General features: G+C 36.7%; 1 protein-coding gene across 6 annotated transcripts in view; it reads right to left on the bottom strand.

The window, feature by feature from the left end:
* VPS8 (VPS8 subunit of CORVET complex) overlaps positions 1-17,496 on the bottom strand; it is a 245,956-nt gene that overhangs the window by 200,904 nt on the left and 27,556 nt on the right. For 4 of the 6 annotated variants that reach the window (XM_087861466.1, XM_087861467.1, XM_087861468.1 and 1 more), the window contains 6 exons: positions 10,407-10,531; positions 8,384-8,470; positions 5,965-6,032; positions 4,356-4,509; positions 4,189-4,248; positions 2,800-2,907 (listed from right to left, as the gene is read on the bottom strand). In XM_087861466.1, coding sequence (XP_087717592.1) covers positions 2,800-2,907; positions 4,189-4,248; positions 4,356-4,509; positions 5,965-6,032; positions 8,384-8,470; positions 10,407-10,531 — 602 coding nt within the window. Of the gene's footprint in view, positions 1-2,799; positions 2,908-4,188; positions 4,249-4,355; positions 4,510-5,882; positions 6,033-8,383; positions 8,471-10,406; positions 10,532-17,496 lie in introns of those variants that run through there. The other 2 variants (XM_045776628.2, XM_045776629.2) reach the window with 2 other exon arrangements.

Below are 17,496 nucleotides of genomic sequence, written 5' to 3'. Positions count from 1 at the left end.
CCCTGATTTGCTTTTTACAGATATTTTTCTTGCAGCCAAACACTAGGAGTGTAAGTTTGCTATTCTAGACGCACATTTCTTTAACAAGGCTTGACAATGTAGCTTCCACCTCCATTCCATTGATGATTAGTCCTCTGAAAAGCTTCTAATCAACAATTACTTGCGGGGGCGCCTGGGTGGCTCAGTCGGTTAAGTGCCTGCCTTTGGCTCAGGTCATGATCTCAGGGTCCTGGGACTGACCCTGCCTCGGGCTCCCTGCTCACTGGGGAGTCTACTTCTTTCTCCCTCTCCCTTCCCCACTCATTTTTTCTCTCTCTCTCAAATAAATAAATAAATCTTAAAAAAAAAAAAAAAACCAACTACTTGCATATTCAGTGGTCTCATCTTCAGTCGTCTTCTCTCTTGATCTTTATTTAATAATGGTATTACCCTGGAACTGACATTGTCCTGAAGCCTCTCCTTTGTCTCCTGTGTGAGGCCATACTGTCCTACTTTCCCTCCTATCTCTATGTGCCTTTATTGGAACATTCTTTCTTGATTCCTTTTCTTTTCCCTTTCCCTTGTGAGTGCCTGCCAAGGCTACGTATGCTCTGGCTTTTGATTCTCAGTTTCAACGACATTCTCTATCCTGAAATTCTCACTTGCACTGCAGACCTGGATTGCCGTCTGCCCAGAGGACATTCCCTGAGAGAAGACTTAAGAATCCCACCTTTGCTTCTAACATTCAAATCCTCTGTAACCCTAGCCCTTCAAATAGTTCATGCTTCTGAAGTGCAGTCAGAAACAAAGACTCGTTCATGTTCTTCAGTTCCCAGATCCAGTGAGCAGCCTTGTCCTTCCTTCAAAATGTCATCCCTCACTATCACTGCAACCAAGCATCCTTGTCTAAAGACCTCATACCTGCTTTGGCACAAGAGCAAAACCCTCCATTTCCCTGCTACCACCTATAATCTATTTTTTCTGCTACATCTATACTGATCTTCCTTAAATACCACTTTAATCACATCTTTATCTCTTTAATTCCTACAAACCTGTGACAGCTCCTCATTACCTAGTCCAGGCCAATTATATTATATAATCTGGATCGGGGTCAGCAAACTTTTTTTGTAAAAGGACACACAATAAATATCCTACGTTCTGTGTACCATACAATCTCTTTCACAACTACTCCATTCTGCCACTGTAGCATGAAAACAGCCATAAATCATACATAATCAAATAGGCATGACTGTGTTCCAAGAAAACTTTATTTATAAAACAAGCAACTGGCCAGATCTGGTCCATAGGCCATGGTATGCCATCCCTTATCTAAATCTACATCATATATTCGACTTGATTTTTCATAGGTTTCTCACACTCATTAAGTCTATAAACATTTATTAAGCATCTACTCTATACAGGCACTGTCCTTGTGGTTGGAATCTTTAGATTTATGGAGCTTTCACTTAATGAGAAAGAAAAATATGAGACAAGTAATTTTAAAAGTACTCAAAATTATCAAAGCAGAAGACAGAAGGTCTTGTGTATGTAGCAGGAAACAGTTCAGGAAGTCGGGGAAGGCACTGTTAATCATGAGTTAGGTAGGACAGAGTGGAAGAGGGCATAGAGCTTCCCTACAAGAGGTGAGAGCATATGCAAAGACACCAAAGCCAGGGTCTAGTTAGGAAGCTATGCCAGGGGGCGCCTGGGTGGCGCAGTTGTTAAGCGTCTGCCTTCGGCTCAGGGCGTGATCCCAGCGTTCTGGGATCGAGCCCCACATCAGGCTCCTCTGCTATGAGCCTGCTTCTTCCTCTCCCACTCCCCCTGCTTGTGTTCCCTCTCTCGCTGGCTGTCTCTCTCTCTGTCAAATAAATAAATAAAAATCGTTTAAAAAAAAAAAAGAAAAAAGAAAAAGAAAGCTATGCCAGAGCCAAAGTAGAAGAGCTGTCAGTGGTTTAGGCTAGGCAAGCAGCAATGGGGGAGTCAAAAAGGGAGTAAATTCATATGTTGGAGACAGAATCAACAGGATGTGGTGAAGAAGCAGAAATGAGGGAGAAAGGTAACTGAAAGGCAACCCTTAGGTTTCTAGCTGGAGAAACTAGGTGGACAGTGGTATCCTTGCTTCACTAAGCTAGGAAACCCGAGATTATGCAGGCACATTCTTACCTCTATAACTTCAGTTCATCTTATTTGCCCCAATATGCATATCCACCATCCCTGCAGTACTTGCCCCATATCCTTCAGTGTCTTCCATGGCCTATCCAGTCCATAGTAATCTCTCCACACTCTGAACTTTTATCAACTTTCAGTTCTCATCACATAGTTGAATCCTTAAACATAGTGTTCTCCCTAGTAGTAATGGGCATACTGGCTTTGTCTCTCAAGCAGTATTGGAAGTTGTGTGAAAGAAGAAATTATGTTTTATACGTCCTTCAACTGCTTCTGTGTCCATCGGTGTAGAGAACACAGTATGTGCTCAATGATACCAGTTGTCTAATTAATACACTCTATGTAAATAGGTAAGCCATTAATAGACATACATACATTCATATATTTATACACACACATAAACAATTAATTATTGGTTAGTCAAAGGAGATGAACTGAGAAATACACCATGGAGGGGGGCATGGAGCTGAGGTGATCAATTGTTTTCCATGTTAATCATTAAAGCTTAAAATTAAAATTAAATAATCACTCTCCCTTCAAAGAATTATAACAGCATATTTCTTTAACATAATACTAACTCACTGGTGAATCAGGAAAAAAATATTATGATAGAGGACTTTATAACAGATCAAGCATCATATCAGGACTCACCAACAGAAAATGAACAACATCTCCTCTGCAGAAGGCAAGCATGGGATTCACATAATTATGTACCGCCACAAAGTGCCAGGCCAGCAATGGAACACTGGAAGGATCCATCTACGTGAGGAAAAGGCCAAAACAAACAAACAACAACAAAATATATATATATATGGCATCACAGTTAACAGCAGGACAAAGAGAAAACTAATTAAAAAGAGCATCTGACTCGTGTTCCTTGATAAAACTTCTCCCAATTTCTCATTAAGATTCCAATGAAGCAGGGACGGACTGGGAAGTGTCAAGAAGGAACTTTCCGGGTTAATGCTAATGTTCTGTATCTTGATAGAGGTTTGGGTTATAAAAGTATATACACTTGTTAAAGTTCATCAAATGTATGACCAAGGTCTGTGCACTTCACTGTAAGTAAATTCTACACCAAAGGAGAAACAAATATTGAACTCTAAACATAATGCATGCTGAACATTTAGGCAAATGAGTACTGACTTCTGCAATTTATTGTAAATACATTTAAAATAACATAATTTGGTGGGTGGATGGAGAGAGATATTTAATAAAGTACAGAAAACTATTAATGACAGAATTTAGATAGTAAGTATACAGATGTTCAATGTAAAATTCTTTCTACATCTCTATTTGAAAATGTTAATACTGGAAAAAAAAATACTAGTAAAAACATACAAAAAGATGCAAACATATACCACCATGATAAACCTCATTTAGCCAGTGAAGCTAACCTAAGAAACACAAATGGCAATCCAAGCTGGCCGTGCCATCGGAAAGGGCAGATCTGCTTCCCCTGAGGCCCAGAGATAATGGAGTACCAACCAACCAACAGAAGAGTGGTCTCCCTCAGCACAGGGGCTGTGTTCTCAACTAGTCCTGGCTCTGTACCATCATTCTCCATCTCATCCCATCAATACCTCTCCTCACGTATACACTAGAAGATCACAACTCTCTGAAAAGAACCAAGCAGGAAAGGAAAGGGAAACTGGGGTATGCATCACAGATGCTGGGAAGTGTCATCCTCCAAAGTAGAATACTAAAGGCAGAAGCCAAAAGAAGGCCTATGTAGCCACAAATTATGCTAGATTCTATGGTGCGGTGTTCTCTATCAGTTCAGTATCAAAGCAGCAGCTGTTTATGAGAGGACAGCTTAAAACAATAAAAGTAAAAAAGCACAGACCTCATGATCTGTACCGCTCCAGTCACCACCTTATACTGCTTTGGTCACATCGATTTAAGTCCAGACAATGATCTTTGGAGCACTGACTTCCATTCCACCTTGTTTTCTGACAATCTCACAGAATTCGACACTTTCAAGTCATTTCCCCCCTTCTGACATGGTCTTTTGCCAATAAAATGGAGAGGTTTACTCACCCGTCCATAGGGAAAAGTCATCCACACTTTCAAGGACGGTTTCAATCCAATGACCAGTATCTTTAGGAGAAAAATATATTTTTAATGTTTACCCTATAATTTTCAAATTTTTGGTATTCAAAGCCTCTAAAAGTTATGAGTTTCACTTTCTCAATATACCAACCAACCTTTGTTAAGGATGCCATGGCCAATAAGGAAAACTGTGTGATGGGATGATCTTTCAACTCAGGCTTCGAATGGAGAGGCTCAATACAGCAAACTTCCCCCTTGGAACCACTGAACAGACATCTAGATTCACATGTTCTCACCCCCATCACTCTCCTGCAAAGGTAACCAAAAAATTCAGAATTGATTTAGTAACGATTCAAGGCACTACCGCCACTAGCATGGACTACTACAACAGCCTCCTAAACTCCTGTTCTTGCCTCCAACACTCCAACTCCACAGGACACTAGCAGGTTCTCTGTAACGTCTAGGTCAGATTTACCACTCTTCTCCTACAAACACTCCAATGGCTTGCCACCATACATAAGATAAAATCCAAACTCTTTACCATGTTTTCAAAGGTCCTATGTGATCTGGCTCCTGCCTTCACTCTTTTCCCAGTATTTTTTTTTTTAAGATTTTATTTATTTATCTGACAGAGAGACACACAGCCAGCGAGAGAGGGAACACAAGCAGGGGGCGTGGGAGAGGAAGAAGCAGGCTCCCAGCAGAGGAGGGAGCCCGATGCGGGGCTCAATCCCAGGACCCTGGGATCAGGCCCTGGGCCAAAGGCAGACGCTTAACGACTGAGCCACCAAGACGCCCCTCTTTTCCCACTATTAACAAAGTCATGCTCCAGCCACAACTGCCTCCTTCTGTTGCTCCAGCAAGCCAAATTTGTGCCCACTTCAAAACCTTTGTGCTTGAACATCCCTTCACCTAGAACACGTCTAGATCTTTGCATTTGTTGACCAGATTATCACTCAGGTCTTTGCTCAAATGTCAACTTCCTGAATTATCCTCAAATGCACTCCAGCAAGCTGACTGGTCTTATTTTCTTCAAAGCACTCATAACTCTCTGAAGTTATTTCATTTATGTATTCATTATCGTGTCTCTACCCCCGCCCCAACTAGAATGTAAGTTCTATTAGAGTAGCAGGCTTGTCTGGTTCACAGCTGCAAGTCTAGTGCCTAGAACAATGCCTACACATAGGAGATGCTCAGTGAACATTAGCAGAATAAACAAGTAGTACTTTGTAAGCAATTATGTTGGGCTTAGCAAGGTGAGAAAGTATGAGAAACATAAGAAACAGTCCTTACTTTGAGAACTTATGGAAATACAGCATGCATTGAATTTTATGTTCTACTTGTTAAAAAAAAAAACAACCCTGCTTTATAAATATTCTCCCATATATCTAGACAGTCTTTGCTCTTAAAGAGAAATATGGTAATTCCAAGGCAATAAAAACCTTTTTAGATATTAGAGTTAGAATCAACTGGGCCTGGGGCCTAAACCGAAATTAGTGACATACTCCAGAATTATGGTCCCCAAGACTGAGAGCTCATATGAATTCCCTGGGGAGCAGGAGTTCAGAATCCCAACTCAGACCTACAGAGACAGAATTCCGGGTGGCCATTTCTGGACCTCCAAATGTCCCATAAGCCTCCCCAAATCATAACCTATTTTTAATCACATGGCTTTTCCAGACCTCTTCATGTTCAACTTCAAGTGATTAAACCAGAGCTAGTCTTTTCATTTCATTTGTCAACATATGTCCTTTAGTTGCTTACTTAAATGTCAATTCAAAAACAGAGCCTCCGCTGTCATTACAAATTGCAAGAGTTGGATCATCTGTAAACTAAACAGAGAAGAAATTCACTTTCTTAGAGATTTTTCAACAACCAGTCAAGTATGAAAAAGGGAAAAAATTATAATGTCTTAAAAATCTAAAACCAAACACATTTAATAGCATTTGAAATCACCTAGATTTAGTTCATCATTCTAAATATACAAACCCACCCATATTCAGAGTAAAAATGGCTCAATATCTTTAAAAAACTGAGGCTTTAAAAAAGCAAACCCACCTTTCATTGGGATCAAAGAAAAATACAAACTATGACTCATAAAAGCCCTAAGTTCTCCCCTTGAGTTCTTAACGTTAACTTTTTCTAAGCTGCTATTAAACTGAACAGGGTATACTAGATACATTTGCAGTTGCCTAGTTTTCAAGAACAGAGAAAGAGTAAAAGATATTTGCTATCTTTGGGAAATAAACTTGAATACGTTTTCTGAATAACTGATGAATTAGTCCACTATATTTAAAATAGTTTAACTTTTTATGGAGTGATTCCAAATATGTGCTGTCTCCTGATTTTATCTGACGGTGTACACATCAGTTATTATCACCTACTCTGGAAAACTCAAAATGACAACTAACGTGCACAGTGACAGACAGTCCTAAGGGCTCATGAGGTATGGTAAATGTGAACGCTGTAAGATACAAAACTGAGTAACCTGAGTCACTCCGAGTGACCGGTCTCCCTAACCCAAAAGGTTGGTGAGCCATCCTAAATGGCGTGTCTTTGTTCTCTTAGGGACAGTTAAGGTACAGAAGACTACTGTAAAATTATTCTTCCCACACACAGGCATAACAAAGAAGACCCACACTTTTGCTCTCAAGGCCTCACTGAGCAATTGCCAGAGTGAGAAATATATACCTGGAATGTAGGAAAATCAACTGAACTTGCATTTTTATTTATTAATTTTCTACTTATCTATGTATTTTGTAATGTATTTCAATATTAGTACAGTACAATTATAGTATTTTCAAAATAAATTTTATATATACATATACATATATGTACACACACACACGAACATATACACATACATGTATTAAGGATGTAAGCCCAAGTTGTTATTGCTGGGATATAGGGTTTAAGTTTGGAGAACAACGAATAACAGTACTAAAGAGCGAGTGGCTGTTGTCAATGCAAGACTCTGGAAGTATTCAATCACATATATCCTTGCTACCTCTTACTCCAATGTCACAGCGTCTGCATGCAACGCCGTTATCACTAATCCCAAGCAATACACTTCTATGATTTTATCCTCAGCCACATTCTTCTCTTTCCTCTCTGCCTTTATCTCTTCTGTTTCCTGTTTCTCTCAAGTATTTTGCTTTCTCCTGTACATGAACTGTCCTTTTACAAACACCACCAATTAGTTATCCCTTCAACCTAATGTTTATTGAGCAGCTACCATACATAATCCAAAAATAAGTGAGAAACAGACTCAGGTTTCAAAAATCTTCATCTATTAAAGGAGAGAAGACATAAACACAAACAACTCTATAGGAAAAAAGGTCAAGAAAAACTGCCATGATGTTCAGAAAAGAGGGAAATTTTACTTGTCTTGGTTGCTTTCACTGTTACTAAATGCTTCAATGCTGCTCTGTCACAAGACACTTTTATGAAACTAACCTAAACGCAGACACACAAACTCCAGATGCTTACAGACTTGAAAAAGCATATGTACGGATAAGGGAGGTCTGCACAGCCAAACAACCAAATGTGTACGTGATTAAAATCTAAAAGATCTGATTTTAGACTTCCCTAGTTACAGTCCTTTACCTTTTATGCTTCTGAACACGGGCTTGACAGCATACAAAAACCAAAGTTCACATTGTATTTATAAATGAAATCTGTTACCTAAGTTGGCTTATTTTTTTCAGACCTGTAAGGAGAAAGCCAAGACTCAAATCTTAAAGCTTTTCCCTTAGAGGCCTGAAAGAAAATAAACCAACAGATCTGGTCCGAAACATAATGCAAACCTTGGTTCTTTCACAGCTGATGCCTTGAACCTCAGGTAACTCCCAACAAAATGTGACAGAGCAACGTTGGTGGACTAAACAAAAGGTAAAAAGACCTTTTTAAATCTCCACTTGAGTTTTCAGCAAGGTACTGCTGACAACCTCTGGTCTAGGATCACATCGGTTTACGCTTTCTGCTGCTCTGTTAGACGTCAACCCAACGTACAGCTGAATGTTACCATGCTAGCCCATCTCTGGTTCTAACCTGCAAAGCATCCTATTGGGCTAGTCAAACAAAACTTCATTTTCAAGGATTCTGTTTATAAAGAAATGTGCTTAAAAATGCATACACAAACATAATAATAGAAGTTATTAGACAAAAAACCCAAAGGTATTACCTTAATATGTAATATTGCTGTTCCTGGAGGATGAGCATCTGTTATTGATCTGAGAAGTTTTCCACTGGCTAAATCCCACATCGTGATCTGTAAGACAACTAAATGCTTCAAAAACCAATCTATTGCTTTTTTGGACTTAAGTATTCTGCCTTGTGGCTGAAATAATCCATCCCTGGTCTAATAAACATTGCAGGCAAAAAGCTATGAAGTTGAAACATAACCGAAGGTTGCAGATTCATTAAAGCATAGGGCCTTTATTCCATCTTCAATTTCCCTTCATCCTGCCCAACCTACTTTTCCCTTCAGATTTTAAATGCTGTTCTTATACCAAAAAGTAAAAAATTTCTTCAATGAGTCAATCTCTTTAGCATTGGTAAAAACTATAAGAAAGGCTCACTGCCAGACCAAGTAGTGATGTATAAGTCAGATGAGAAAAGCCAAAACTTATTGCCAGTTTCAGAAGTAGAAAGCAATTCTAAGAGTTATCGAGGAACACAGTAATGAGAATAGAGAAAGCAGAACATAGTATATTTAAAAAGCAGCAACAATTACCTATGTTACTATAAGGAAGTAAATTTTGATACAATTGCCTGGTTGGTTTGTAAAAGCTATTTACTTATATAGACTCATAAGTTAAAATATTAAAAATCACACACTCTGGCTCAGTTGATAAAAATTATTAAAAACTGAACAAAAGTTAGACTCAGCAATCTCAGCTCTACAGACATGCCACTTTACAATTTTTGGTCTTTGAGATATTGATCTAGAAATACTGGTTTTTTTTTTTTTAATTAATCAAACTGGGCAAATTTAATGCAATATTTTATTTTCACATCCAGATACTCGATACTCAGATAATCAATGCAGTGAGTTCCCAAATATCAACAAATAGACCGTAATAGCTGTGTTTGCATTTTGCCTAAGCAACTGCTTTGTACATACTTTATGCCCTCATCTGTCCCACCCATGCTTTTCTCCTAGCTCCAGTGTTACCGCACTTCATTCTTTTCCTCCAAATTTTTATTTAAATTCTAGTTAGTTAACATATAGCGTAATGTTGGTTTCAGGAATAGTATCTAGCGATTCATCACTTACACACAATACCCAGTGCTCATCACAAGTGCCCTCCTTAATACCCATCACCCATTTAGCCCACCCCCCACCCACCTCCCCTCCAGCAACCCTCAGTTTGTTCTCTATTGTTAAGAGTCTCTTAAAGGTGCCTGGGTGGCTCAGTCAGTTGGGCATCTGACTCTTGGTTTAGGCTATCATGATCTTGGGGGCGTGGGACTGAGCCCCCCAACAGGCCCCATGCTCAGCACGAAGTCTGCTTGTCTCTCTCCCTCTGCTCCTCCCCTGCTAATGTGCTCTCTCTAATAAATAAATAAAATCTTTTAAAAAATAGTCTCATGGTTTGTTTCCCTCTTTTTTCCCCTTCCAATATGTTCATGTTTTGTTTCTTAAATTCCACGTGAGTGAAGTCATATGGTACTTCTCTGCCTTATTTCACTTAGCATAACACACTCTAGCTCCATCCATATAGTTGCAAATGGCAAGACTTCATTCTTTTTGATGGCTGAATAATATTCCAGTGTCTGTGTCTGTGTGTGTGTGTACACACACCCCCACATCTTCTTTATCCATTCATCAATCAATGGGCATTTGGGCTCTCTGCATTGTTTGGCTACTGTTGACAATGTTGCTATAAACATCGGGGTGCATCAACTCCTTCGAATCTGTATTTTTGTATCCTTTGGGTATATACCTAGTATTGCAATTGCTGGATCATAGTGTAGTTCTATTTTTAACTTTTTGAGGATCTCCATCCTGTTTTCCAGAGTGGCTGCACCAGTTTGCATTCCCACCAACATGTAAGAGGGGTTCCCTTTCTCTGCATCCTCACCAACATCTGTTGTTTCCTGTGTTGTTAATTTTAGCCATTTTGACAGGTGTCAGGTGGTACAGAGATACTAGGTTTTTAAAACTTATTTTAACATCTATGGATAAATAAGGTCACATTTACCTGTCCTTTAGCAAAGCCACAGAGAAGTCTTGAGCAGTCATTGTTGATACTGAGAGCAGAGATGGCTCCATACTGACCTCCAACACTAGTGCTACCCAGACAGAGTCGCAAAGCTTGATTCTGATCTAAAGAAAGAGATTTGTAAAATCAGGTGAAAGAAATGAAAGGAATGAAAAAATATGTATTTAGTATCACCTTGTTTTCAAAGACTTGGAGGTAGCAACAATCAAAAGAATCAAAGGACGAAGTTATATTCATTTTAATGTATTTATTGAGCATGTAGTAGATGCTGGGCACTGAATTAGATACTAAGAATGAAGAAAAAACCAGATCTACAAGTAATATAGAACCTGCTAATAAGAAGTTAAAAAAAATCCGTAAGTAATCTTTATCTCTTTGAACAAATGAACTATCTTTCATCTGTCTCGTTTTAAAATTGTATTTCTTGCTGTGTTCAGATGCAAGGTTACAGAGAATACCACCTTTTAAAGTAGCTTTAAAATTTCAAAAATCAAAATTTATTAATTCAGAATTCATAATATAATTTACATTTATATTATCCACAAAGAAAAAGTTTCCTAGGCAAATTAACAGTGCAAACAAAATTACAGAGTAAATATTTAAACTACTTAAGAAAATTATTTTCAAGCATCAACATTTGATATGCTAAAAGCAAATAATTCAAATCTCTACTAGATTAAGTTATTTAAGGGTAAGGATCTTGCCTTAATCAATTCTGATTTTTCTCCAGGAGACATTCAACTATTTATTAAAATTTATTATCTAATAATTAAAAGAATTCCTCTAAGGCTTCTCATAGGCAATGCTTATTTTGTACAGAGTTCATTATTGTACCCACTTGAAAACAATGAAATAAAAAATTCAAGTATAAGAAGGCATGCCTACAAAATTTAACTGTTTAGGGGGAAAAAAACTCACCATATTTGCACAATCTGGAGTTCTCTGAAGTCACCCAGCAATTGTCTGTGCCTCCCTTAACTACTGACATGCTATTCTTTGGAGGTAAGTATGTCTTACTTCCACTATTAGACTATGTCCTTTCTAAGGGCTAAAATCATAAGTGAACTGACACTCCCAAAAACCTAGCCCGGTGCCCTGCACTCAGGAGGCATCTGACAATCATCTGAATAGCTTCCACATTTGCAAATCTTCCTTCCATAAGGGTAAATCTAGTTATCAGAAATCTAAAGACATTGATCCTCAGATCTTGGGAGTAATACTATGTAAACCTTTTGCCCATCCAAAGTGAATACCGTTAAGAACATTTTTCTGTGTTCATAAACTGGCTCAAATAGCAATCCCCATCTCCCAAAGGAGTTCTGACACAATTAATGGATGCACTGTATTTGGCACACAGAAAATACTCAATGTTTTCTGAAATCATTTTGGCTTTTAGCCTTCTAAGACAAATATTCAAAAAGGAATAAAATTCATAAATATATAAGGCCTGGTGTATTTAAAATGCCATTATCTTTATTCACCTCTAGAATGATTACAATTACAGATTTTCCCCTTCCTTACATATTTTCCTTCCTCTCCCAATTTGATCCAAATTATTAAAATTTCCTTTATTCTATTTTCCCAACTCTGAATTCAACATCTCGTTTTATTTTTGCTTTACCGAAACTGCCTGCCAAAATAGTGTTTTCCATGATCCGTATCTTATCAGGGATGCCTCATACAATTAGTGGATTATCCGTATATCTTATTTTGCAAACTGTCAAGATAGGATCTTTAGGCAACAATGTTTCTCTACATAAATAAATAAATAAATAAATAAATAAATAAATAAATAAATAAATACAAACACTACTTTGGGTCTTGTGTGGAGGCAACAGATGGAATTAAAGTAAGAGGACAAAGACAGAAATTCCGTATCAGCCTCACAAAGAAGCCCCAGGAGTCTGGGCTGCCTGCCTTCCAGGCACAGAGTAGTGTCTGAATAGTAGTGTCTGCTGGGATCGTTTGTAATCTGTGCTTTGAGATCCAAACGTACTCAGTTCTGATCCACCATACTTAAAGACACTCACTACTGCTTTCAGGTTTAACAAAGTTCACATTTAAGACTATTTAAAGTATTCTTATAACTCAAGGAGATTAAGAATAGGAGAACGAGGGAATATGATAAAATAAAAAATAAGGGTACCATTAAGGGAGGAAACAAAGAAAAGTGACGAAGAAAAACTTCTGGATTAAAAACCCAAACAGGATTCTGCTTTCATAATGGGTCCTGTGCACTAAAAACTAGCTGCAACACAGGGGACCAAATTATCAAGCCTGGTCATTCCTGAAATATGTATGAAATTTACCTCCCATGGGACTGTGTCAATGAAAACATTCTTAACTTTTTCCCTTGGTTTAAACAATGTATTCGTTATCTTTACAATGTTCCTTTATATGGTAAGCACGGCAGTGAGGTGATGGACAGTGTGTAAAATATACTCTGGTTTTAACTCCATAAAGATATTTGTCAATTCTTACTGCTGTCTTTATACATTCTATATTTATGGCCCCGTATTAAAAAACCTGCTATCATTCAATTTAGACTAAATTCAGAAAAGGTAGAATTTCTGTGTAAAGAAGAAACCAGAATCTTATGAGAGAGGTTTCTTCTGCTGGGGTAACTAAACATTCTGTATCCCAGATTATTCTGGACACTTCTGGAAAAGGCTACTTGGTAAAACTAAAAATAAACCTCTTCCAAATACTTGAATTCTAAAGTTATATGGAAAGAACAGAAGGACCTGGACAGAAGCAAGAGAGGTTAAAAAAAAAAAAATCAGAGCTCTCCATACTGCACTCCTCCAGGCGTCTCTCGATCGCCTTAATTATTAAGGAAAAATTCTATTTTCCCTGCTCTTGAAGTCTGCTTTATCTATTGTTGGGAGAAACCATTAAATTAGCAGTACATCTAATTTCATTTACAGAGTTACATAAAATCACATTTGGTTGGCATTGTCAACTTAGTTTTAAAAAAAAAATTGGAGTGGGTCCTTATAAAGCAAATAACTCTAGGCAAGAAATATGAAATGAGACTATCAGTTTTCCTATAAACTTCACAGAGTTGGCACAGAGCTTAAATAAGAAAATGCCTCCGAAAAATGTGAAAACTACCAAATGTTACAAAAATGCAAGGAATTATTATTAATAATAAATAGCTTACCAATTAAGATAACTTGAAGCCTAGTTATCACAAATGCTACAATGAATTATACCTATTTCTTTTATTAGTCTATCTTTCAAAGTATACTTTGCTTAGGGCAGATCTACTCAGTGTATTCTGGGCTTAAGAGTAATGTGCTAAATAGGAAAGAAAAGCCACAAGTAATGCATAAGTCTGTAATAGCCATAAAATCTAAATCTGAACATACTTCAAGAGAATTTCTGCTCTTTCCACATACCAAAATTGACCCAATCCTCTACTTCTTCGTCCCTAATTTGTTTTAACTAGTTCCCAAAGACCTTCAAAGAAGGAAATAACTAGATTCTAGAAGAAATCAAATTTAATTGTGTATAGAGGACTCTTATTGCCAGCATTCATCATTCTTCAATACTATTCTTCTTACCCTTTGTGCATATTAAAATATTCTCTAAGACCAAAAGAAGAAAAGAGGTAGTAGAAAACATTTTTCATTAAAGATCATAAAACAGTAGAATCACTTTACCTGACCTCCACCTAACAAACACACAGAATTAAAGTCCTCATACCCTCTGTAAAGCTCACTGACAGAAGCCCAGGACACAGTGAATTCCCATGGCTAACTGGCTATCATCTAGAATGCTGACGCTTACAGTAACCTAGCTGTGTTCATTTCCAAAACTGCTCGTGCCTCTGTAATGTTACTGGACTTTAAAAAATTAATTAAACAATAGGTGAACCAATGAAATAGAGTGAAAAAGAAAGAGCTATTGTTTCCATGAAAACTAAAGGAATGCTCATGAAAAACCTGGTAAAGGTGTTTAATTGAAAACCTGTCATGAAATAAGATGTGGACAAGATAACTGTCAAAGATTGAAAAGTTGTTTGGTGAAAATCTACAATTTTGTACTTCTCAATTGATTCAGAGGTGTCTAAGCTTCTACCTTTTTTTCTTTTAATTAAAAGTGCAAATTTCATGTGACCCATTACTGATGCAGTTTATTCCCAAAAAAGAGCTGCTGACCTCCAACTGGCAGATACAAACTCAAAGAAAAGGCTTTGGGCTGTATCAAAAGATTAAGGAGAAAAATCAATATTTGTATATTTTCAGTCAAATTAAACACTGAAAGTATGCATATATTTATAATTTTTAACATCCCCTGCTTTAACCAGTTTCAGTTAGCTGGTTTTTTTCAGTAAGCATTTCACAAGAAGGCATAAACTGTAATTGACAGCATTCTCTTTCAACACTAAAAAGGTCAAAATAAAAACAGTCACTCATGCAAACCAAAATTACTATACCTTTTCCTTTGAATCCATGGAGAAAAGATCAAAAGAAAGAGAAAAGCAAGAAATCAGTTCAAAAGTTCAGAGAAAAGACAGGTAAAATTTCAAAAGTGTAAGTGACAACCTTTAGTTATCTCTGGGAATGATACTAAATGTAATTAACCAATTTATGATTATATTCAGGTATTGATTATGGGAAAGAGAAAATGCTAATAACTGAATTATAGCACAGTAAATAAATCCAAGTCCAGGAAGTTTGATAGAAATAAAAACAACTTCAAAAAGATAATCTACTAAAGTATACTAACAACCCAAAAAAATAGGGCCTTGGAATACGGACACATCTTTATGAAGATTTGAATTTTGAGATCCTATATATAAGAAAGAGCCAAGATATATAATAAATATCACATACTATAGTCCATTAAAATAAGCAATATACATCACTTTTAAGAAGCTTACAATGATCAGTGTTTTAATGACCCAGGCCTCTATTGCAAAAAGAACCTAATGTTACTTAAAACAAGTACAATTCTTCCTGCTACACTTTTCCTATGATCAACAAAGATATTTAAATGAGATCAAATTTAACCCAGACACTTCACAGTATCATCACTCTGCCATTTGTTACTGCCACTCAGGCAATTTTTAATCCATTTGTTAAAATTCACTGTCCAAATAATCAGATTTTCACAAAAATATTGAGTAAAAGTTACCAACTGCATGATTAAAGACCCAAAGCATTATCAGAATGATTCTTTCTCAAAATGTTCACTTTGGCATATTCCTTTTCCATGAGACTGTAATGAAAGATTACCATTTCATCATATCTAAAAGAGCTGTTGAGACCTTAAAAAATTAAGAAGCAGTCCCAAGGAAATTAAGAAGACAGTAGCAAAAGACAATGTACTCTTCTCCTCTGTTGAGATTTTATTTTTAAAGTATTCATTTAAGGGGCGCCTGGGTGGCTCAGTCGTTAAGCGTCTGCCTTCGGCTCAGGGCATGATCCCAGCATTATGGGATAGAGCCCTGCATCAGGCTCCTCTGCTGGGAGCCTGCTTCTTCCTCTCCCACTCCCCCTGCTTGTGTTCCCTCTCTTGCTGGCTGTCTCTCTCTGTCAAATAAATAAATAAAATCTTAAAAAAAAAAAAAAGTATTCATTTAATTTGTTGCAATAGCTCTACATGGGTTTGATTATAACAGACACATATTCCTATAACCCTGCAGTAAGGAAGGGATGTTAAAGAGGATGGAGTTGAGGAAAAGTGAACAATGGTGAGTGGGAACAAAAAATCAACATGCATTCTGCTGACAGATAAACATATACATTATACTTGATTCTCATTCATCTTAGTTCTTCTATTCTTTTCTTCATTTATCTTGGAATTTGCCTCCTTTTCCCTGAGGACAGAATTACTGAGAATGGTGAAAATGCACTGATCTAGGATTCAGTATTTCTTGATTCTGAACTTGGCTCCGTGTATCTCTCTTAGTCTCTCTAGTTCTCAGTCACCTCATATGTAAAATAAGGGGACTAAACTAAAGGTCCTCTTAAGATCCTTTCCCCAAATCCTTTCAATCTAACACCAATTATGCCTCCCCAGGAAAATAAGCATTCTTACACCTGATAGGAGAGCAGGCTGGTAAAACGTTCTAGGAGCAATTAGGTAATATCATAAGTGTTTAAAATGTTCCTAATTAAATTATGAAACCTGGAAAAAATAAAAATAAAAAATAAAATGTTCATACCCTGACCTTAAGCAATTCCACCTTTAGGAATTGGTTCTAAAGAAGTAATCATGTGCACAAAAATGCAGTTACAAAGATGTTCACTGCTATACTGTTTGTTTAGAAACAACCCAAATGTCTTAGTGTAGGAAGTGGTTAAGTAAATTATGGTGAATCCATTCAAAAGACTACTATGTAGCCATTAAAAATGTTACAGATGAATATATAATTACATGTGAAGATGTTCATTATGATGAAAAAGCCGGTTACAAATTAACATGATTCCATTTTGGGTGTACATACAGATGTAAAAAAAAAAAAAAAAAAAAAAGATCAGAGGGCCATACAGAAATGTTAGGGATTATTCCTGGATGGTAGGGTTTGTTATTTTATATCTTCAATCTTTTGTGCATCGAAATTTTCTACTATTAACACATATCAATTATGAAATAAGAAAAAAATTATTATTCAATGAATCAATTCTAAAGTTCTCTCAAGAGAATATTTTCGTGTTCATTCTTCCCACTCCCAAACAATAAAACTCTATTATTTAAATCAATCACATGATAATTAAGATTATCATCTTAAATCACATAATTAAAATCACATAATTATAATCACATAATCATAATTAAGATTTAAAATCTTAAAATCATATGATAATTAAGATTTTTAGCATATTTATAAACAGGAATTCAAACTGTTCAAAAACAAGTGAAAAAAATAGTTTTTCACTCATATGGTAAATAATGATGCAAGGCCAACAGAGATCAAATTGTTGTACTGTAGTACTGTTTATTAAAGTGTTCCCAGGTAACCCTTATACACCATCCTGTAGATTCCTTACTAAAATCCATTTAGGAGAGATGCAAAAGACTGAAGATGCAGAAGAGAATATTAAAAACGAGAGATAAA

The sequence above is a fragment of the Ursus americanus genome, chromosome 4 (genome assembly GCF_024610735.1).
Source record: "Ursus americanus isolate L20-20 chromosome 4, mUrsAme1.1.p, whole genome shotgun sequence".
In the NCBI taxonomy this organism is placed as follows: Eukaryota; Metazoa; Chordata; class Mammalia; order Carnivora; family Ursidae; genus Ursus; species Ursus americanus.
Note: the sequence above shows the minus strand (reverse complement) of the source record. Positions and strands in the feature narration are given on the sequence as shown.